Genomic DNA, 24,579 nt, shown 5'->3' with positions numbered 1-24,579 from the left:
TGTGTGGAGTCTGCACTTCCTCCCTGTGTCTGCGTGGGTTTCCTCCAGATGCTCTGGTTTCCTCCCACAGTCCGAAAGACATGCTGGTTAGGTGCATTGGCCATGCTAAATTCTCCCTCAGTGTACCCAACAGGCGCCAGAGTGTGGCGACTAGGGGATTTTCACAGTAATTTTATTGCAGTGTTAATGTAAGCCTACTTGTGACACTAATAAGTAAACTTCAAGAAACTATTATATATCTGGATAGAATAATAGGGCTTTGGGACAAGTTCTAGGGTGGGAAGAGACTGTTTTCCGGTGAGGTGGGTTTCACCTAAACTAGACTGGTACCAGTATTTTTGCAAAAGGGGATAAAGAATGGTGAGGGAGAAATTAAACCGGTAAGGCTAGCCCTGGGGCGGGGTAAACAAAAAAAAAGGAAATTAATATCAGATGAGTCAATTAAGAACGTTTGACTATTTATGTTGCAAAGTGCATCAAGAATAAATCACACAAAAAATAAAATTATGCCAGGAAGGTTCAGGGATAGGATGTCTGAATATCCAAAATTTTGGGTTATACTGGCCATTTCTGCAATTGCCTCTCTTAATAGACCTAACACTACTAAAATTCACAGTGGGGCTGGCTCACTTGTAACTTGAAAGTTTTCCAGTGGACTAGTGAAATTATGGGCTCAGGCAATCCAGGGTCCTCTGAGATTCCTAAAAGGGAATTCACTAAAATTCAAGAGTCAAGCCCCACAAGCCTGATCTATAAAGCAAAAATAAATTACAACAGTAAGGCAGACAGTTGTTTTTTTAAGGGCCACACAGGCACAAACTATAGCTACAAAATGCAGAGTAAAGAATCTTAATTTGAGTGAGTGAAATAATGGAACCGCATCAGAGACGTTTTCAAATCTGTTCATTGGATATGGGCACTGCTGGCAAGGCCAGCATTCATTGTCCATTTCTAATTGCCCTTGAGAAAGTGGTGGTTCTCCACTTTCTTGAACTGGTGCAAACTGTGTGATACTCCCAAAGTGCTGTTATGTAGGGAGTTCCAAGATTTTGGGCAGAATTTTCCAGCCACAATCGCCCCAAAACTGGAAAATCCCAACCGAAGTCAAACGGACCTTTGCATGGATCCCCTATCCCTGTCCGCTACGATCCCCATGACGTGCAGGACGGGAAAATTTCCCATTTTGACTTGACGTTGATGAATGAATGGCGGTATGTATCCAAGCCAGGATAATTTGTGACTTGCGATGAACTTGAAGGTAATGGTGTTCCCTTGCTCAAATTGTTCTTGTCATCTAGTTGACAGAGCTAATGGTTTTCAAATTAATTTTGGCAAGTTGTTGCAGTGCATCTTGTAAATAGTACATGCTGCATTTGGAGGCGGAAGGAATGGATTTTTTAGATGATAAATGGGCACCTGTCAGGCAAGTTGTATTAGCGTGGATGGTGTCGAACTTGAGTGTTGTTGGAGTTGCAATCATCAAGGCAAGTGGAGTGTATTCCATTACATTCCTGCCCTGTGCATTGCAGATAATAGACAAACAGGCATTGGGGAGTTAGGAGATGAGTTCTTGCCTCAAGAATATCCAGTCTTTGACCTGCTCTTATAGCCATTGTTTTTATATGACTGATCCAGTTCAGTTTCTGGTCACTGGTGACTACCAAGTTGTTGATGGTGGGGAAGCTGGAAAAATAATGTTGTTGAATGTTATGGGGATGTGATTAGATTGTTTTGCGACATAAATGTTCCTTGGCACTTCACAACCTGAGCCTGAATGCTGTCCAGACCTTTTTGTATGCAGGCATGGATTTACTTCGTTATCTGAAGGATTGTGAATGGAACTGAACATTGTGCAATTATTAGTGAACATCTCCAATTCTGACCTTGTGTTGGATTGAAGGCCTTGATGCGGCAACTGAAGATCATTGGGCCTAGGGCTGGGGCTGATATGATCAGGCAACAGCATAAAAAAATGAGAAGAACTTAAGTGACAATAACTAAAAACAACAGAAGATTGGAGGTGGTTAGTAATATTTATATTGACCATATTTTGAAAGCATCTAGTAACTGTAAGATAAAAGCAAAATACAACTTTGACGAAGGGCCAAATCTGGTGGCACTTCTGCACGTGGTTGTCCAGGACTCAAGATTTGGCCTGGTGTTCCCACATGGATGTGCACTCCTGGGAACTGAGGTGTCCTATCCTGCCTCCATATTTTAGACTATTAAACTTGAGATTTAATTAAATAAAGGCTGATTAGCTACTCACTTGACAGCAGTTTCCTTTCTGTTGATATCACTTTGTTTTACTGGGAGGTTACTTAAAATGTTTATATTTAACTTTTTTTCTGTATACTTCAGGTCTTAATTTACTGAAGAGAATTAGAACTCTTTATACTGTTAATATAACCTGTTGCTTAATTTTAATTTCATCCCTAGATCTGATTAATTAACATTTTGGAATTATATGATAAATTAACAAATTGATTTTAGTTTTTATGCTAATTATATGAACATTTTTTATAGTTAATTTATATTAAACACTTACCATTATATTCACCCCACATGACTCCTTGGGCCTGATTTTACCATCAAGTTGCACCCGTTTTCGGGCGCAAAAACTTGGTAAAGTCGGGCGTAAAGTAGCGCGATCCGCGCCTGCCTCTGCGCTGGTTCCTCCTTTAACAAGGCCCGAAAATGGCCATGATCGGGACTGTGCCCAAAACGGGTGTGACGGTCATTTAAATGCATTTGCATGCATTGAAATGGACTTAATGGGCTGCATGCTAAACCTTACCGGCACTTCCCCCTTCACCACCGCATTCGTCCATCCAGAATTGGCACGAAACAGACATGCTCCACAAAAGTCCGATTCGGATGCTCCAGTTAGTGAGGGGGTAAGTGTCGAGCGTCTGATGGCGCTCTGCTTGAGATCGGTTGGGGGGGGGGGGGGGAGGTGGGTCGAACGGCTCTCTGCTTGAGATCGGTGGGGGGGGGAATGGGGAGTCCGCTGCCACTCTGCCTGAGGTCGGAGGGGCCCGCGATCGTGGCAGAGGGGGTAAGGGGGTCAGTAATGTTGTGGGGGTGGGGCAATATCTGTGGGGGCCAAAAGGAGGCATTGTCTGGCCTGGGAGCGATGTGGCAGGGGAGCAGCATTCATTTTTTTTCTGCACATGCGCAGTTGGAGGCGCCAATCAGATCTGCAGGATTTTGGGAGCATTTAGCCCAGCCCACAGGCTTGTGCAGCACGATTCAGAATTGCTGATATCTTTTCAGGCAGAGTGCGTACGGGGGCGCCTGAAAACGGGTCTAAAAGTCGGATCTGAAACACTCCCAGTTTCAAATCCACCCAGCACTTCGAATCAAAATGGTAAAATAGGGCCCCTTGTCCTGTTGCATCACTTGGCAATTTTCTTTCCTCCCATTTGGTTAACATTCTGAACAGTTTGCTCCAATCCATGCCTCATTCGTGCTGAACAATAATTTCTCTTGTCTCGGTCTCAAAGGGATCACCATTTACTTTAGCTACTCTCTGTCTTTTTGTATACATGTAAAAGCTCTTACAATCTGTATCAAGCTGCTAAAGAAAAGCCAAATCTACCAACATTCCACGTATAAGTACACAAGTTCAAGAAGGTGGCTTACCACCACCACCTTGTGGGTTGTTAGGAATGGGTAATAAATGCTGGTCTTGTCTGCAAACATTCCTTGAATAAATTTTTTAAATCTCCCAATCCAAGCATGACTTCCAGCTGCATGACATTTAGGAGAATAATCTTTGCCCTACTCTCACTCTGACCTCTTTGTCCTCAGCCTCTTACACTTACAACGAAGTTCAATGTAAACTTGAGGAACAACACTTTAATATTTGATTAGACACTTTATAGCCTGATCTGTTAAGTATTTTCAACTGTTGCTTTTATTTCATATTTCCAACATGAATAATTTTTAAATAAAGTACTCTGTAATTTATTAACCTGAACATATAATCGGTAAACTAATATTTCAGTACTCTGTAGCAGAGAATTGGTTTTTGACAAAGAGTCATCTGGACTCAAAACGTCAGCTTTTTTCTCTCCTTACAGATGCTGTCAGACCTGCTGAGATTTTCCAGCATTTTCTCTTTTGGAATTGGTTTTTGTCCTGTGGGTCCGGCTTGTGAGCTGATTCCTAAAGGGAGTAAATGAGTTGAGTTTCCCAAATATTTGCTGAGTCTTCCTCTTTTCAGGAGTCTAATTTTGTGTTTTTGTCTTTCCATGCAGAACAATTGTTGGAATTCATGCATCAGCTCCCAGCTTTTGCTAACATGACAATGTCAGTCAGAAGAGAACTTTGTGCTGTGATGGTGTTTGCAGTGGTGGAGCGGGCAGGCACTATAGTACTCAATGATGGTGAAGAGGTGTGTATCTTCAAAGTGGTTTGCTGAACTCTGATTTCTGATGTAAGAACTGGAAAGTTACAACGTCAAGTTGTAATTTGTGTGCACAGATTTCCTTTCACAATATAAATTTGAAAATTAGTTAGCTCCAATTAAAGAACTTGACTCTAGAAGTCCTATTTGTCACCAATAAGCTACATGTTGGTAATTTTGCTGAACTTGATGTGATACGTCAGAGAGTTAACTGTTGACAATTCGCATTATAGGAAATTAACCAAAGTTTCAAATGAATACTTGACCATTTTAGTACATTTCCCTTCTAGCTTTGAAACAAAGCATACTTTTTTTTGCACATCTTATTTCTGTGAATTTGTCCACTGATCAACATAATTTAGAACTGCAAAAGATATTCTGGATGAAATAAAAATGCTGAATTAGTGTTGGTGGAAAACAACTACTAACGGCCTCAAATGAGCAATTTCTAAAAGCAATGGACAGGAACAGAAGCCTTTTGGTGATTGTTTCTGGACAATTATTTCTGGCTGTTGAAACTTATGATTTGAAAGCTGTTTTTCTATTTTATGGAAGCAGTAAAAGTGTTTTTTTCTGACATGGCACATCAATTGTGAGGAAATAGGTGCAATTTTTTAATTGCAGAATTCTGTTCACAGAACTGTGAACAGAACTCCCACTTACCTGACGAAGGAGCAGCGCTCCAAAAGCTAGTGGCTTTTGCTACCAAATACACCTGTTGGACTTTAACCTGGTTATGTGAGACTTCTTACTGTGTTTATCCCAGTCCAATGTCGGCATCTCCACATCGTGACTAATATTTTGTAGCCAGATGGATTGAGCAGATTAAGTCTGTACAAGATTCTGCTCTGTTGACAGCCTGATGCCATTTTGCGGACAATGCATGGTAAAAAGATGTGCATAATAGGTTCAATTAGTGTATATATCACTCTAGCTAATCTAAATAAGATGGTGTCTATGTTAATCATTACCCATAATGGAGGAACAAGAGTCTGTCAGGGGGATGGACAACCTGTTGCTAAAACTTTATTAGTGCAGCTGATTACAATTTTGACGTATGTAAGAACAATCTAGAGGTCACATTTCCTCAGCTTTCTCGCTCCTTGGCCTGAGTAATAAAATTAACAATCTGTTAGGTGTACTGTGGGCATTTCCATATTATTAGAATTACAGGGAAATTTGCAACACACGCCATCAGCCTGACAGGCTTATGCTGGGGTTTATAGGTTTGAGGCTGGTTGGGTTGTAACTTTAAAATGTTTTCATTTTTAAATTCTGACCCAGTTTAAATCCACCCCACTTTGAGGATTACAATTAGCTCAGTTTCTCTTCATCCCAACCTATCAAACCGCAGCATAATTTTAAGACCTCTATCAGGTCACCTCTCAAATCTTTTTCTGAAGATCCCTAGCCTGTTCAGTCTTTACTGATAGTTGCACCCCCTTTGCTCTGATCAGTTTAGCTTAGTTGGCTGGACAGTTCGTTAGTGAAGCAGAGTGACACCAACAGCACAGGTTCAATTCCCATACCGGCCGAGGTTATTCATGAAGGACCACCTTCTAAACCTTGCCCCTCGCCTGAGGTATTGTGATCCTCAGGCTAAGTCATCACTAGCTCTCTATCTCAAAGAGGAGAGAAGTCTCTGATCATCTGGGACTATGGCAACTTTATCTTCTCTGACATCAGAATCTTATTTACGCTTACTCCCATGTGCTCTTTTTTTCTGTAATATGAAACCTAGAACTATGCACAGTATTCTGTTTGGCCTAACCAAGGTTCCATGTGAGTTTCATTTTAATATAGAATGTGAGGTGGTGCATTTGACTCAGAAGAATAGTGGCCACCACCTCATTTAAAAATAAGAATCTAAATGGGAAAAGTTCACAAATCATTAAAAGTAGATATGCAATTAAAACATAGGCAAACAAAGTATGTTTTTAAAAGAATGAAATTAAGGAGGAAAGTAGAAGCTTACAATAAGCTACACTGAATTGCCATTTCTCAGTGTCCCCAATTAGAGCTTTTTTCATTTATTCTCAGCATCTGGCTTCTGGAATCAAGCTAGTTTTTTTATTCAGCTGATTAATTTTCCATTAATGGGGTATGCTTTAACTATTTTAAGTCTTCCATAATCAAATTTCTTTGGGAAAATTCAAATAAATTGTATCTATTAGATCATGTTCTTCCATTTGCTGTATTTCCATGAAGAAATCCAACAGACCCAACGCTATTGATTTTCATGAATTATGCAGGTAATAGAATATATAGAACAGTGAAAAATTTGATTAAATGAGTGCAGCAAAATGATACCATAATCATTAGTTTTTAAATAAAGGTAATATATGCAGTGGCTAACAGCACTGTAAGGTACATGGAAATCCATCTTAACTGACAATGGTTCTCCCAGGGTTTCTCAGCTCCTGACTTCAGTACAGCCTTGCTTCAAACATGGACGAAAGAGGTGAGGTGGGAGTGACTGCCCTTGGCATCAAGGCAGCATTTGACCAAGTGGCAACAAGGTAGCCGAACAAAACTGAAGTCAATCAGAATCAGGAGGAAAACTGTCCACTGGTTGATATCATACCTAGCACAAAGGAAGATAGTTGTGGTTGTTGGGGATCAATCAATCATCTCAGTCCCGGGACATCACTGCAGATGTTGCTCAGGACAGTGTCCTACATCGAACCATTAGCATCTATTTCATCAATGACCTTCCCTCATAAGGTCAAAATTAAGGACGTTAGTGGATGATTGCACAATGTTCAGTACTACTTTTGACTCCTCAGATACTGAAGTAGTCTGTGTACATATGCAGCAAGACCTGGACAATATCCAGGCTTGCACTGGCAAGCAACATTTGGCCCAACAAATTCCAGGCCATAACCATCTCCAACAAGAGAGAATCTAACCATCTTCCCCATGACATTCAATTACATTGCCATCGCTGAATCCCCCACTAGACCAGAAACTGAACTGGTGCAGCATATAAATACTGTGGCTACAAGAGCAGGTCAGAGCCTGAGAATTCTGCAGTGGGTAACTCGCCTCCTGACCCTCCAAAGCTTTCCACCATCTATAAGGCACCAGCCAGCCATGCGATGGAATATTCTCCACTTGCCTGGATGAATGCACCAAGGAACCTGACACCATCCAAGACAAAGCAGTCTGCTTGATTGGCGCCCCATCCACCACAATAAACATTTACTACTTCTATCACCGATGCACTTGGGCAGTATTGTGTACGATCTCAAAGATACGCTGCAGTAATGCTGGCTGACTAATAAACCAAGAATAGTATATCGTGGCTGAAAAGAGGGTTCAATTTATACACCAAGTATATGCAAGCACATTTTTGGGCTGAAAAAATGGGGTCACCTTATACATTGCAATCTACAGTATATATTGTAAAATAAACTAAAAATTATTTGCCTGCAGTAATTTCTGTTAACTATAAATGTGAGGCATTTTGTAATGACATTTTGCAACTAGCGTGGTTTCAATAGATTGTTTATTCACTGAAAATGTAATTAATCCAATTTTGGGGAGCAAATAATTCAGTCTTATTTGTATAAGACATTTTTTGTGAAACAATTAATTTTCAGTAGAAAGAATTACGATAAAATTGCAATCTTAAAAGAATGAATTACCTGAAATGTATTTTTGATTATTTTGTTAGTAGAATTTATTGGTAATGAAAGTGTTTTTGGTGCTTTAATTTCTTTTGTACTAGCTTGATTCTTGGTCAGTCATTTTAAATGGTTCTGTCGAAGTCACATATCCTGATGGAAGGCTCGAAATCCTGTGCATGGGCAATAGCTTTGGTGTCTCTCCTACTTTGGAGAAAGAATACATGAAGGGAGTGATGAAAACGAAGGCTGATGACTGCCAGGTAATTAAGCTTATTTGCAGTGAGTATTATCGGAGTATTATTCCACTATTGCCTACAGTAATTTCTGTTATTTATAAGCCCAAAATCTTTTTGTCATAACATTTTTAAATAATGCAGTTTCAATGGATTCTGTGTATGTAATCGTATGTTGGGAAGAAATTCATAGAAACCCTACAGTACAGAAAGAGGCCATTCGGCCCATCAAGTCTGCACCGACCACAATCCCACCCAGGCCCTACCCCCATATCCCTACATTTTCTACCTATTAATCCCTCTAACCTATGCATCTCAGGACACTAAGGGGCAATTTTAGCATGGCCAATCAACCTAACCCGCACATCTTTGGACTGTGGGAGGAAACCGGAGCACCCGGAGGAAACCCACGCAGACACGAGGAGAATGTGCAAACTCCACACAGACAGTGACCCAAGCCGGGAATCGAACCCAGGTCCCTGGAGCTGTGAAGCAGCAGTGCTAACCACTGTGCTACCGTGCCGCCCCAAATTAATTCAGCCTGAGTTGTATAAGACATCTATTTTGTGAAATAAATGCAAATTTCAGTTGAAAGAATTCATAATAAAATTGTGATATATAATAAAGTAAATTAAATGTATTTTATTTGATCTTAATTAAATTCTTCATTATAATTGTGAAAACCTCACCATAAAACCAAGTAGTTTTCTCCTTGTAGAGATTTTGTTACTCTTACTAATCTGTAATTCTATGTCTAATTTAAGGAGCTCATATTTAAAGTATTGCAGCTTTATTAGCACTTATCAAATGCCTTTGCCTCTCATATATATACTCGTAAACAAAGGAGTACATGTATCCTAAAAGAACAATTTCTACTTTCAACTTATTATGGGTAGGACACATAGAATGATACCAAATGCTGTATATTCAGTGCCCCCACCTTTCCAAATAATTCCCTGCCATTTTTGGGGAGCTGAACCACCCCTTATTATAGAATGGGAACATTGAAGCAAATTTTTAACATTTGGTAAAATTAAATTTTTGTTACTTGATTCAGATGTGGTACAGCAGAAAGCATTCCTGATTCTCTAAACTGAATATATGAGAGGTTAATCTATTTCTTAGTCTGTATAAATAAGTATAGGTAGCATTTGCAAATATGTCTAATACTGAAACATTTTCTGTGCTCCTTGGCAGTTTGTGTGCATAGCCCAGCAAGACTATTGTCGAATCCTCAACCAGGTAGAAAAGAATATGCAGAAGGTTGAGGAGGAGGGAGAGATTGTTATGGTAAAAGAACATCGAGAGTTGGATCGTACAGGAACCCGGAAAGGGCATATAGTCATAAAGGTAATTATTACCATAAAAAGTAGTAGAGGAATGTTTAAACACACTACATACAAATACTGGTCTAAAAAAAGATGCTCATCGTGTCCATTGTATTTCTTGCGTGAAAGCTAATTATGCAACTCTAGTGGTCAGTCGATGTAACTTTTCTAATGAACTGTTCTCCTCTGCTTTGTTAGGGAACAGCTGAACGATTAACAATGCACCTGGTGGAAGAGCATTCAGTGGTGGATCCCACATATATAGAAGATTTTCTTTTAACCTACAGGACCTTCTTATCAAGCCCAATGGAAGTTGGGACGAAATTGCTGGAGTGGTTCAATGACCCAAGTCTCAGGGACAAGGTTAGCCAAAATTAACAATGCAGGACTTGGCTTTTAAGTTCGTAATAATTCAACACGTAACAAGCAATTTGTTTTAGCTGATGAATCTTTCCTCTCACCAACTGTTAATAAAAAGACAAAGGTAGATTTGCATTTATATTGTACTTTTCACAACCACCAGACATCTCAAAGCATTTTACAGCCAATGAAGTACATTTTGAAATGCGGTTACTGATCTAATGTAAGAAATGCAGTAGCTGCTTTGCACTCAGTAAACAGCAATAACATCAAGGTAATTTGTTTTTTCTGACATAGATTGAGGGATAAATATTGGCCAGAACACAAGATAAGTCCCCTACTTTGAAATAGTGTCATGGGGTCATGGAATAGATAGATGGAGCTTTGTTTTAACATCTCATCCAAAAGACACCTCCATTAGTACTGCACTGGTGTGTCAGCCATGATTTTTGTGTTCAAGCTCTGGGGTGGAACTTGAACTTCGAACTTTGTGATTCAGAGGGTATGCTATCAGCTGAGCTAGAGTAAAATCTAATTGGTACCTTTGAATTACTAAACATAGTAACACAGAAATAGGAACAAAAAAGTTCATTTATAGTTAGGTGCTTTGATATTAAGCCTTGGATATTGTTTGACAGAGACAAAATCTACAATGCTATTTATTTGACTTGAGACAATTTTCATTTGTCACAAGTTATTGTTTGCATATATGTAACTTTCATCCCTATGCAGTGTTGGTGGTAATCAGTTATCCTTCAGTCACTTGACAACCATTTGGAGGAATTACGCCATCCTGTTCTTAACCAGCTTGCATGTTTCATGTCATTGTTGATGATGTTGTAGAGCAGGATGGCAATATAGGGTAATGTTATTGGGCTAGTATTCCAGAGGCCTGAGTTCATGCTCCAAAGATATGGGGTGGAATCGTTCCACAAAATGGCAAAGTGTCAGGGTCTGACTGAAAACCATCGTGTTTTACTCCAGAGAAACAGGCAATTTTTCTAGCCAGATTTTGTGGCACTTTTGTCAAAATAAAACAGGGGGAGTGTGTTTCATGCTGTCGTTTTGAGGGGCGGGGCCTAAACACATCGGTAAAGCTAGCTGCACTCAGATCATCTCTCAGGGTGCCATTTTAAAGGGTGCCCCGATCAAGCCAAGAAATAACCTCCCCCCAACCCCAGCACTGAAATCTCAGGTGCTTTTCCATCTCTCCCATTGATGCTGGCATTTCTCCTCCCCTCCCCACCCCCTACCAATCCCATGAGGCTTCGAATAGGGTCTACTCCTGGTATTGCTCCATGGCACAGCTTAGCACTGCCAGGTTGGTGCAGTGCCAACCTGTGCTGGTGGCAGCACCAGATCACTGCCTGATAATGTCTCTCTCCCCCAGGGGCTGTACTCACCTTTGTACCCTGTGAGGGGGTGGTAATCCCCTCGATGGCTTCACATCTGGCTGAACCTGTTGTAAATAGGTACAAAAAACAGTGAAGTGGGAAGATCTGACAAAGGGTGTTTAATATTGAAAGTTATTTAAATGGATGTAAATTAGGTTCTCATCCATTATGGATGTGAACCTGATTGCGTTGCCGGCGGGGCAGTGAAAATCTGAAATCGCGATCTCGCTGACGAGATTCATGATTTCCGGGTTTCGCTGGATCTTGAACCCCCGCCACTGAACCGATGAATGGAGAGTTTGGGTTCAAGTTCTCCCCATGAGATTAAATCACACCACAGCAGTTGGGGGAATTTAAGTATAATTAATAAATCTGGAATAAAATGTTTACCTGACTAATAATGACCATGAAACTTCTGGAATTGTTGTTTTAAAAAAAAATCTCATCCAGACTTGAAACGTTGGCTCTATTCTTTCTCCACAGATGCTGTCAGACCTGCTGAGATTTCCCAGCATTTTCTGTTTTGCTTTCAAATTCCAGTATCCGCAGTATTTTGCTTTTATCCATATTGATTAACCTGTTTTGGGTAACTATTGTCTTGATAGACTGAATGACTCTGCTGGAGGAGTAAACCTATCAAGATTGAAACGACAACCATTTTATTTCAAAGATGGACCTTGATAGTCCGGGGGTGTGAGATGGATAGTTAGCATCGCTGCAGGAAATAATGAGTTCCGATGCCTGAAAGTCCCTTAGTTTTGTGATTATAATGCATTCTTACAATGGGGCATGAGATTCCACAAATATCAGAGTTGAACTCTCTTGTCTTTATAACTGCTGTTAGAGATTTTTGGAACAGATGGCCAATCTTGAACCAACTTTTGGTTCAGCAAAAGTCCATTTTAAAATAAGCAAAAAGAATAAAGTTTGATGTACACAGTTTTGATTTCTTTCCTGGCTTATTAATATGTCACATGCAATGCCGTTAACAGTGGGGGAAAAAAAACTTCTCTGATCACTTTACAGGTTACACGGGTAGTATTACTGTGGGTAAACAATCATTTCAATGATTTTGAAGGAAATTCCGCAATGACCACTTTTCTAGAAGATTTTGAAAACAATTTGGAACGAGAGGTGAGTTATTTCATTTCAAGTAAATAACTTGATTATTTTTATCCCTTCTTAAACTCTTAAAAACAACTGAAGTTGAATTTCAGTTTTTAATTCGTATTTGTTTATGTTGTGTAGAAAATGGGCGGTCACCTTAGATTGTTGAACATAGCTTGCGCAGCTAAGGCCAAGCGGCGGCTAATAACTCTAATGAAGCCATCACGAGAAGCCCCTTTGCCATTCATCCTTTTGGGAGGCACTGAGAAAGGTTTCGGGATTTTCATAGACAGCGTAGAACCTGGTAGCAAAGCTACTGAAACTGGGTTGAAACGTGGTGATCAGGTTTGTCTTTCTTCCTCTTTAATTTTTAAATAAAATGATTTATCAGCAAAAGTATCAAATTGTCTGCATAGGACATAAGTGACAAAGTTGCACGCCTCTTTGCTGCTGTTGAAGAGTTTTTCTGACTTTATTGTTTGGCACACTCTGATGATCCAAATGATGTACCAGATTATATGGATCTGTAGCAGCCCATCAGTACCCAAGAATATTTAACTGAACTTTTGACCCTTATTATCATTTTTTACAGTTAGATTCCATTGTGTCCATTTAATAATAGACCATTGCTTACAGGGCAGTATATCTCGGGGTTACATCAGATGTGCCGGGGGAGCCCCCCACCTCCCCTACCAGAGATTCCCAAGTAAGGATTGCCCGGGAACTGCAAACTTCCGATGGGCAATTACCCTGGGGACCATCTGAAAATGTGACCTACATCGCAGACTTTGAATGATTCCAAATGTGTTACATCAGTTGTTACTCAGTAAAAGTTAGAAGAATTAAAAAGCACTTCTAACTTTTGGGTAACTATTGCACTAACCCCCCCCCCCCCAGTACTTGCCCCACACCCCTGACACCTCATGGGACTCCAACCCCTGCTCTGCCCAAGACCGCAAAGAACTACAAAACGTCGCGAATGTAGCCCAATCCATCACGCAAACCAGCCTCCCATCCATTGACTCTGTCTACACTTCCCGCTGTTCAGCAAAGCAGCCAGCATAATTAAGGACCCCACGCACCCAGACATTCTCTCCACCTTCCTCCGTCGGGAAAAAGATACAAAAGTCTGAGGTCACGTACCAGCCGTCTCAAGAACAGCTTCTTCCCTGCTGCTGTCAGACTTTTGAATGGACTTACCTTGCATTAAGTTGATCTTTCTCTACACCCTAGCTATGACTGTAACACTACATTCTGCACTCTTTCCTTTCCTTCTCTATTAACGGTATACTTTGTCTGTATAGCGTGCAAAAAACAATACTTTTCACTGCACGTTAATACATGTGACAAATCAAATCAAACCCCCAAATTTCCACAGTATTCTCCCTTCTCTCCCCTAACTCCAACAGCGCTCCCCCCACAGCTCTGTGACCACCCCTTGACTCCACCCAACCCCTCCCCCCAAAGGATTCACCCCCACCACTCTACTACCACCCTCTGACGACCAAAACCCATACCACCCTCCCTTAGGACTTCCCAACCCCCATCCACTTTAGGCCCAACTTCCAATCCCCTCTCCCTGAACCCTTAATCTTCAGTCCCCCCCTCCCTGGACCTTTAGTCTTACCTGGTTTACAGCAGGCAGTGGTGTTAAAAAAGGGGGCCATGTGTTACTTACCTGAGACTGAGCATCTCGGGAGAAAGCTGCATTACACAGATCTTGCCCTACCTGGTTTGGAAGGATTTCCAGGTAAGTAATTTTGAGTGGTGTAGCAATCCAACTCAATTGCCACACTATCAGAAGTTATGGCTCAGTTCTTTCTCAAACTAGGTGTTCCTTATCAAGATGAGGAGAGGTTAAATGTGTGGTAAGGTGACTATTCACTTATCAAATATATATACTTTTATATCAGAAAAGTGTCAACATCTGACTATAGATTCCAGTGTTTCACTTTAAAGTTTATTTACTAAAACAAGTAAACATCCAGGAGGATATAAATGTTTGAAGGTCTTGAAAATTTAGGGACTGGTGTTTGTTTGCTGACATTGAAAAAGAAATGAAGGCACTTATGTACTCAAGCAAGGATTGATTTTTATTTTACCAACTTGTCAATGCACCAATTCACAGTAGTATGACACAAAGAGCCAAAGATCTGTTTTGCTGGGTGCCTGCCCCTTTTGCACATATTATACCTTTCAAGGGAGTCGATGATAGAAAAATGTCTCTTCTGTCTTTGTAAACTGAATTGCATAGGAAAATAAGTATGAATGAACAAATAAGATAATAGATATTCAGCGACTTTTAAGACCATTTCTCGCCTGCTTAGTTCGTCTTTCTGGCACTTGTCACCAGTCTTTGTGCCATTCCTAATTTTTACTGGAAAATCAGTAAAGTGATGCAAAGCAGAATAGGCTGAGCAAGCGGTGATCTGTGTTCATCCAAATGTGCAGCTTCATCCTCCATTATGCAGCAAAAGATTGGCACAGCCATTAATGCCTGTCAGGTGCAGATATCAACTTAGCTGTTCTGTCTTTAAGTCATGCTGCAATATGGACAATAAGGTATGGTCCTGTGGAGTAACACTGTGGGGAACCCTTCCAATCATCTTATGCAGTGCCATCTCCAATTAGCAACCATTGAATAGCGCTTGTGTGCTGGCTGTTGTGTCACTTGCCTGCAGATTCCTTTCCCTTCAATTTTCCCTGTTGTTTCTTAATTCCTTGTCAGTTATGTATTGGCAAAGGCTGTTAATGGATTGAGTGCCATTTGCACAAGACTAGTACCAATTCTTAATTATTTAGAACTGATCTAGACCAGTAGACAAAATTGGCCCACGTCCCTGCATTTATGAAATGAAAGCTGGTACCTTGATTTGATTGATTTAGTTTGATTTATTATTGTCACATGTATTGGCAAACAGTGAAAAATATTGTTTCTTGCATGCTATACAGACAAAGCATACCGTTCATAGAGAAGGAAAACGAGAGAGTGCAGAATGTGGTGTTACAGTCAGAGTTGGGGTGTAGAGAAAGAAGATATTGAATTAAAGCATTGTTAGAGAGTTTAAAAGAGTTAGAATGAAGTTTTAGAAGCAGAGAACGAGAGTAAAAGAGAATTAGAAGGTATGCTGGGCACAGCTTGCAAGAAGTCGCCACGCTTGGAATAACTGTTCCTTCCATTTCTGGAAGTACTAATATTGCAATCATAAAGTGAAATTATAAATCAACTTTCCTTGGGTGAGTAAGGGTGACGGTGCTGAAGAAGTATTAATTTAAACATATTTTTGGAAATATAAGAAAAGCTTTAAAAAGAACATGTTGTGTAGCCAGCCTTCTGATATTATCTCACCACCGTCAAACCTACATTTTCAATGATCGACTGGGAGAATTTTATTCTCATAAAGCAAAAGTTACAGTAAGCTTCACTTATGACGTTCTTTATTGTTTGATTAGCTATGACCTCCTTTTAGAATTACATTGACTTTTGAGTTTTTCTTGCTGACAAACAACAGTTCCAAAAGAGAAAATAGAAGGCAGGAATGATAACTTAACTTGCGTGACATTGTTTTGAAGTTTAATTGCATGTTTGGTGCAAATGAAAAATAAAGGCTATCTTGTTTTACAGATAATGGAAGTTAATGGGCAAAACTTTGAGAATATTCAACTATCCAAAGCTTTGGAAATTCTTAGGAACAATACTCATTTGTCTATCACTGTGAAAACAAACTTGTTTGGTAGGTTTTAAATGGAGTGACAGTTTCATTGTTGCAATTTACATGATCCATTTGTTTTAAGAATGTTTTTTCACAATAGCTGCAATTCGTAAGACCAACAAAGATAATATGGGTGACTAAAAGAATTATGCAGTGGTATAAAGTGATCATTTCTATAATAAGCACGAGAGAAATTCCATTAGTAGTATCCGCTTCCACCTCCTGACTCAACGGGTTTACCATTGAACAAAAGCTGGTATCCTTCCTGAAGCCAGGTCCTCAAGCATTCAGGCAAAACCCCTGTAAAATCAACAACAATGGACTTGACGCTTTGCAAATGGCTGTAAAGCATCTTCACCACCAGGTTCTGTTTTCTCAACTCTCAAACGCTCAACATTCCAGGAAAGGACAACAGAAATGCTTCAAAGACATTCACACGCTCTCCTTTAAGTGCAACGGCATCAACATTAATTACTGGGAGCAGCTTGCTACCTATCGTTCAAAAAAGCGACAACTTGCTTTGAGTCCAGATACCTTAATGATAAGGCAGAGAAGGAAAGAAAAGGAAGCAAATCCTACACTACTATTTCACTGTCACCATGTGCCTACAGATCTGTGGGTCAAGCATTGACTGGTTGAGTCACATGAAGACTCATCACAAAATCTCACGATTCTGAGGAGACATCATCCTTAAAATGAGATTACTGATAACATAACTGAATTACACTCTTTGTATGAAATAATTACATTGAATAATATGCACCCTAGTAAGAGAGAGTCTTCTACTTCTTCATAGAATGGAAAAGATCAATCATAGAATCCCTACAGTACAGAAGGAGGCCATTCAGCCCATCGAGTCTGTACCGATCACAATCCCACCAAGGCCCTATTCCCGTAACCCTCATTTACCCTGCTAATCCCCCTAACACTAGGGTCAATTTAGCACAGCCAATCAACCTAACCCGCACATCTTTGGACTTTGGGAGGAAATCGGAGCACCCGGAAGAAACCCCCACACACACGGGGAGAAAGTGCAAACTCCACACAGACAGTGACCCGAGGCCGGAATTGATCTCGGGTCCCTGGCTCTGTGAGGCAGCAGTGCTAACCACTGTGCCACCGTACTGCCCCGATCTTGTGCAGTTTACCTGTGTTGCAAATATTGAATCTTTCTCCCAAAGATGAATTTACTGTCACTCTGACTATATGATGCAATGTACAGAGCACGTCATTGAGGGCTGAGGCAGTCATCGAAATCAGTGTTATCTTTTGCAGTGTTATAAATAATGAATGGAATATTTTCCATTCAAATTCACAATATTGCACAATGCTGGTAAGGTACAGTTTGTGCTCCCTGGTTTGTTTAATAGTTGCAGTGAGGTTGCCCACAAATTAAAGCTGCATGATACCATTGCTGCTGCTAATATTGCCGCATATATATTAGGCTGTATTTGTAACCAGATGCCAACAATGGGAGTTATCATTTTACCAGGACCTTTCTGTAATTGTTTGGTTAATTGATTGGTGAATCTTGAAAGGGTGAAAAGCATGGTTGATGGGGAGGGTTAAAGGGGGTGAGAAATAAGGGGCCCATAACTAGAGGTCCATGATTTATCTCCTGGCTCTAGTTGTATGCTTTCCATTGGCATGTGATTTTAACAAGGTAGTTGATATGGATCTGAAGGTTTGGGACAAAAGACAAAAATATCTTGATTCTACATTTTATTGACCTGGGCGTCATGGTACCACAGTGGTTAGCACTGCTGCTTCACAGCTCCAGGGACCTGGGTTCGATTCTTGGCTTGGGTCACTGCCTGTGTGGAGTTTGCACATTCTCCTCATGTCTGCGTGGGTTTCCTCCGGGTGCTCCGGTTTCTTCCCACAGTCCAAAGATGTGCGGGTTAGGTCGATTGGCCATGCTAAAATTGCCCTTTAGTGTCCTGAGATGCATAAATTAAAGGGATTAGTGGGTAAATATGTAGGGATATGGGGGTAGGGCCTGGGTGGGATTGTGATCGGTGCAGACTCGATGGGCCGAATGGCCTCTTTCCGCACTGTAGGGTTTCTATGATTCTATGGTGGCCAGATTTAGTCTTTGTACAATAATGTTTATTATAGACACAGTCGTGGAGGGTGGCATAGGGGCCAAACTGGAGCATCATTGAAAGTTTTGACTGACAGTTGAGGGGAATTTGCCAATAATAAGTTCAGAGACATGTGAAAATACAAACATCATGATCATGAATGCCAAAGTCCTTTCAGCAATGGACTTTGCTCAATAAAACATAGCATCAAAGTTTAGCTCATCAAGTTGACAATCAGTTAGTGTATGAATTAAATCCCACATTGCTTCTGTACTCGGTAGTCCTGTTTTAGAAGGTACTATAATTAGTTCCGTTTTTTTCTGCACATTTGAATACTTTACATGTAGGGAGATGGGCTTTCATCGAGGATACAGTCATCGAAAAAATTTGGTCAGCACTAAAATATATAATTGCATCTGAGAATGTCAGGACCCAGTGCTGGTGCAAAGAAGGGGGAGCACATCACCCCATTCAATATTTCTGCGACTCCAATTGGGACTACGACTCGTATTCTGGGAATTGCTGCTAAATGCAAAACTACAGAATTTGTTGTCTCTGAATTGTTTTGTTTCCCTTTGCTTGTTAAATCAAATAAATGATTAGTGATCAGTTTTTGGCTAATTCAATTTTATAATTCTCCCACAGTATTTAAAGAACTTTTGTCTAGACTTGCAGAAGAAAAGAAAAATGGTGCTCCACATTTACCCAAAATTGGTGATAAGAAAGGCAGCCGTTACTCCATCCCTGATCTTGCTGTAGATGTTGAACAGGTGATTGGATTAGAGAAAGCAAGCAAGAAGGCTAAGGCAAACACAGTGACAGGACGAAACAAACTGAAGAAAATTCTAGACAAGACTCGAATTAGCATCCTTCCACAAAAACCTTACAGGTAAGTGGAGGTTTTTTACTCTGTATTTTATTAAACATGACTTCTCAAAATGATTTTGTAAGTAATGTGATTGGGAATAAGGCAAGTCTGCATAATTGCAACAATAAAATACTTGATACAAGTTTGTAAGACCTGCTAATCAACAGTTTATAAGTGACTAAGTTCTCTAGTGAATAGGGTATTGGCAATTTTGACACAGTCAGTGGAATTAGTACCAAGTATGTCATGGAGTTAACAGAATCATGGAATTTCTTTTCTACAGAAAATCTTACTAGTTTTTCACTGAAGCTTTCTACCATTTCCTTGCCCTTTCCCCCATAGTTTTCAATTGTTCCTTTCAAAAATTATTCAATTTCCTTTTAATGACCTTATTGACATACCTGTAATCATCATTTTTGGTAAATGATTCCACATACTAATAAGCCACTATGTGACAAAAAAGTCTTCTAACTTCCTCTTTCCTCCTGTTGAAATAATCATATCCTTTCTTCGGCACTAATATATAATTGATAAGGGGCTGGACACAGTATTCCAAATGTAAGCTTAACCAATCAACAAATTCTGTGAAAAGCTCAAATTCACCTCTTCATTGTCCTGTTCCTCCCACCTTTGAAGATCTGGGGCACCTGTAAATCTCTGTTCCTTCACTCTGTAGAGTCTTACTTATGGGGAACAATTGAAATTGCTTTCAATTTTATTTCCTGAACTACATTACTTCAAATTTTTTGACATTCAACTGTATTTGTTCATTCCAGTAGCCTGTCATGAAAGCAATTTCTTGCATCATTCTCAAAGTCTATCTTGCCTGAAGTCAATTTCACCCTATTATATGCTTTCTGGCCCCAGCCATCCTTGTGACTGCATTCTTTTTAGTATTTTGTGTTGCCATCCGCATCTTTGGGTATGAGCCTTACCATTGGCAGGGAAGATTGACTAGAGGTGGAGGTGGCACAGTGATATACATTCAGGAGTGAGTGGCCCTGGGAGTTCTCAGCATTGATTCCAGACCCATGAAATCTCAAGGCATCATGTAAAACATGGGCAAGGAAATCCCCTACTTAGTACTACTTACTGTCCTGTCAGGTGAGAAATCAGTACTTCTCCATGCTGAACACTGGAAGATGCACTGAGCATAGCAAGAGAACACAATGCACTCTGATTGGGTGGCTTCAGTATCCATCACCAAATGTAGTTTGATTTTTATCACTACTAATGTCATGATACTACATTGATTGTGGTAGTGTACTCCAGTATTAGATATAATACGGTACACTGTGTACTTCATTGGGTCACCTGGCCTGGGATCAGCAGTCAGATAGGAGATGTAAATATAAATTGTAAGCAGGTTGCAAGTCTGCATCGTATGTATGTACTCTGTTAATAAATTAGTTTACAATAATGATATTGGTCATCCTGAAACATAAATTCAAGACATGGTGAAGTGAACAAATACCTTTTAATGGAGACCAATCTAAAGACGAGAGAAAATAAATGCTGCAATGTATACATGAATGTCATCTCGGCATAGAAACATGCAGAAGAAGAGCTCGAGATGTAGTGTATTGCCCTGAATGGGTGCACAATTCGGGAAAATAATGAATGCATGTGAGGTGTGCCAGAAGTACAGAAAATCACAACAAAAAGAACGACTTCAACCACACACTGTTCCAGAGAGGCACTGGCCGAAAATTGGCATAGACTTGTTCACTTTTGATAACAGTGAGTACCTACTAGTAGTTGCTTATTGCTCAAAAGTTTTTTGAATCTGTGTTGCTGAGAAAGGATAGTAAAAGTATCACTAATAAATAATTTGAAATCAATTTTTGCTCGCCATAGCATACCTGAAGTGCACATCTCATGCAACGGTCCACAATTCTCAGGTACTGAGTTTCGAAAATTTGCACAGGAGTGGCAGTTTCGCCACACTACATCAAGTCCCAAATATCCACAATCCAACTGCATGGTGGAATGTACCTTGCAGACCTTAAAATATCTGTTGAGAAGGCAAAGGCAGCTGGAAGAGACCCCTACCTGGCTGTCCTTGATTTCAGAAATACTCCATTAGAGATGATGTGGAGATGCCGGCGTTGGACTGGGGTGGACACGGTAAGAAGTCTCACAACACCAGGTTAAAGTCCCAACAGGTTTATTTGGAATTACGAGCTTTCGGAGTGCTGCTCCTTCATCAGATGATTCCAAATAAACCTGTTGGACTTTAACCTGGTGTCGTGAGACTTCTTACCAACTCCATTATAGGGCATTGGCTCAGCTCCAGCACAGATCCTGATGGGGAGAAGACTAAGAACTAAGTTTTCAACTTCACTGCAACTGCTATTTCCAAAGTCAGTGAGCTACAATGCACAGGACCAGCTCAAACCGAGACAGCAGAAGCAGAAACAGTTCTCCAATCGAGAAGCCCGACCTCTGTCTGAACTGAACATGAGAAAGACATTGAGAATCCAGCAGGAAGGGATTTGGGATCCTGCTGTTGTTACAGAGATCACAGGAGAACCAAGGTCTTACACAGTGCAGGTTCTAAATAGACAACAGTACAGGAGAAACCACAAATTCCTACGAAAAGCAAATGAAGCAGAATCCTGTTTCGAACCAGAATATATAACTGAAGATCAAGAACAGTTCTTCCATGTCAAAGTGAATAAAAGTATTTTTGTCTTAATGAAATAGAATTTAAATATTTGCCTGTGTTTTGCTTTTTATTTTCTCCTCCATCTCCCTTCTTTAAAGGTGCCATCTATCCTCGCATTGGCTATTCTCCTAGTATCAACCTAAAGAGTGTGATTGGTGCTTTGTAAACAAGTACATCATTGCTCGTACCCGATGTCCGCATGCTGGAAAATCTGGCTGATAACTTTATGTTCAGGTAGTCTAGAATGGAAGTTAGTTGTCACTTTTCTGGGAAAACTATATAAATCTATTGGCATTGATTTAGGAATTTAAAAGAATAACACGGCTTAACTGTAGACACAAAGGGGAAGATAACTGAAATTTAAATAAGGTGGTGGGATCTGCAACTTTCTCATTGTCAAATATATATTCAAGGCGGAGATGGACAGATGTTTAGTCTGCCAGGGAATTGAGAAATATGGTGAGTAGGCAGATGAGTGGAGTTGGGCTGAGTATTAACCAAGATCTTATTGCAGAGCTAGCTCAACAGGGCGTGTGGTCTATTCCTCCTATTATGTGCCGTAGATTGCAGATATTGTGAAAGTATCAATGTAGGAAAAAGTAATAATGCTTGTGATGACTTTGCAAACGTGAATTTAAAGGTTCTGCAAGATCAAAATAAGTAAAATCATATCTGTCTGCTGTATAAAAACATGTGCAAAGCAATGGTCTTCATTTCTAGAGGAACAGAATTCAAAAGCAGAGAAGTTATATTAGAACCTTGGTCAGATCACAATTAGGGTACTGTGCTCAGTCTGGTTTCCATTTACAAAAAAGTGATAGACACTAAAATAGGAAATACTGGACATGCTCCAGAAAAGAGAAGGCTGAAAGGTGACTTGATAGAAGTCTTCAAAATTATGAAAAGATTTGCTGGGACACTTATCATAGAAATCATAGAAACCCTACAGTGCAGAAGGAGGCCATTCGGCCCATCGAGTCTGCACCGACCACAATCCCACCCAGGCCCTACCCCCACCCCCACATATTTTACCCACTAATCCCTCTAACCTACGCATCCCAGGACTCTAAGGAGCAATTTTTGTAACCTGGCCAATTAACCTAACCCGCACATCTTTGGACTGTGGGAGGAAACCGGAGCACCCGGAGGAAACCCACGCAGACACGAGGAGAATGTGCAAACTCCACACAGACAGTGACCCGAGCCGGGAATCGAACCCGGGACCCTGGAGCTGTGAAGCAGCAGTGCTAACCACTGTGCTACCGTGCCACATGTAGAGAACATGTTTCAATTTGTGTGGAGTCCGTAATTATGGGCTATAAATATAAGATGATCATTAATAAATTCAATAATAAAGTTGGGAGGAATATGGTTAGGATGTGGAATTTTCTGCAACGTGGAGTAGTTGAGCAAATAACATAGATGGTTATAAGGGGAAGCTAAATAAGAACATGAGGAAGAAAGGAATTGAAGGATTGTGGGATCAAGTAAGGTAAGACGAAACTCGGGTGGAGCATAAAGGCTGGTATCGTGTTTGGAATCTTTGTCTCTTATTTGACCCCAATATCAGATTCCAATTACACATCTGCACTACCACTACTGCTATTTCCACCTCCATGACATCGGCCAACGCCACATTGCCTCAGCTCATGCTCTGAAATCCTCATTTATGTTTTCGTTATCTCAAAGATTTGACTATTCTGGGACTGGGACTGGGGGCATTCTGGCCAAGTTTGCCGATGATACAAAGATAGGTGGAGGGGCAGGTAGTATTGAGGAGGTGGGGAGGCTGCAGAAAGATTTAGACAGTTTAGGAGAGTGGTCCAAGAAGTGGCTGATGAAATTCAACGTGGGCAAGTGCGAGGTCTTGCACTTTGGAAAAAAGAATAGAGGCATGGACTATTTTCTAAACGGTGACAAAATTCATAATGCTAAAGTGCAAAGGGACTTGGGAGTCCTAGTCCAGGATTCTCTAAAGGTAAACTTGCAGGTTGAGTCCGTAATTAAGAAAGCAAATGTAATGTTGTCATTTATCTCAAGAGGCTTGGAATACAAAAGCAGGGATGTACTTCTGAGGCTTTATAAAGCACTGGTTAGGCCCCATTGGAGTACTGTGAGCAATTTTGGGCCCCACACCTCAGGAAGGACATACTGGCACTGGAGCGGGTCCAGCAGAGATTCACACGGATGATCCCAGGAATGGTAGGCCTGACATACGATGAACGTCTGAGGATCGTGGGATTATATTCATTGGAGTTTAGGAGGTTGAGGGGAGATCTAATAGAAACTTACAAGATAATGAACGGCTTAGATAGGATGGACGTAGGGAAGTTGTTTCCATTAGCAGGGGAGACTAGGACGCGGGGGCACAGCCTTAGAATAAAAGGGAGTCACTTTAGAACAGAGATGAGGAGAAATTTCTTCAGCCAGAGAGTGGTAGGTCTGTGGAATTCATTGCCACAGAGGGCTGTGGAGGCCGAGACGTTGAGCGTCTTCAAGACAGAAATTGATAAATTCTTGATTTCTCGAGGAATTAAGGGCTATGGGGAGAGAGCGGGTAAATGGAGTTGAAATCAACCATGATTGAATGGTGGAGTGGACTCGATGGGCCGAATGGCCTTACTTCCGCTCCTATGTCTTATGGTCTTAATTCCTGGTCATTCTACCATTCCTAAACCTGAGACCATTCAAACCTCTACTGCCTATGTCTTAACTCATATCAAGTCCCATTTGCACATCACCCCAGTGTTCACTGATCTACATTGACACCTGGTTAATCAGCAC

At 40.6% G+C, this 24,579-nt stretch overlaps 1 protein-coding gene across 17 annotated transcripts in view; it reads left to right on the top strand.

Annotated features, from left to right (window-relative positions):
- rapgef2b (Rap guanine nucleotide exchange factor 2b) overlaps positions 1-24,579 on the top strand; it is a 446,795-nt gene that overhangs the window by 327,220 nt on the left and 94,996 nt on the right. For all 17 annotated transcript variants that reach the window (XM_078211679.1, XM_078211699.1, XM_078211662.1 and 14 more), the window contains 8 exons: positions 4,263-4,399; positions 8,142-8,300; positions 9,471-9,623; positions 9,800-9,964; positions 12,382-12,489; positions 12,604-12,807; positions 16,088-16,196; positions 18,905-19,148. In XM_078211679.1, the coding sequence (XP_078067805.1) occupies positions 4,263-4,399; positions 8,142-8,300; positions 9,471-9,623; positions 9,800-9,964; positions 12,382-12,489; positions 12,604-12,807; positions 16,088-16,196; positions 18,905-19,148 (1,279 nt within the window). The remainder of the gene's footprint in view (positions 1-4,262; positions 4,400-8,141; positions 8,301-9,470; positions 9,624-9,799; positions 9,965-12,381; positions 12,490-12,603; positions 12,808-16,087; positions 16,197-18,904; positions 19,149-24,579) is intronic.

The sequence above is a fragment of the Mustelus asterias genome, chromosome 1 (assembly GCF_964213995.1).
Source record: "Mustelus asterias chromosome 1, sMusAst1.hap1.1, whole genome shotgun sequence".
Classification (NCBI taxonomy): domain Eukaryota; kingdom Metazoa; phylum Chordata; class Chondrichthyes; order Carcharhiniformes; family Triakidae; genus Mustelus; species Mustelus asterias.
Note: the sequence above shows the minus strand (reverse complement) of the source record. Positions and strands in the feature narration are given on the sequence as shown.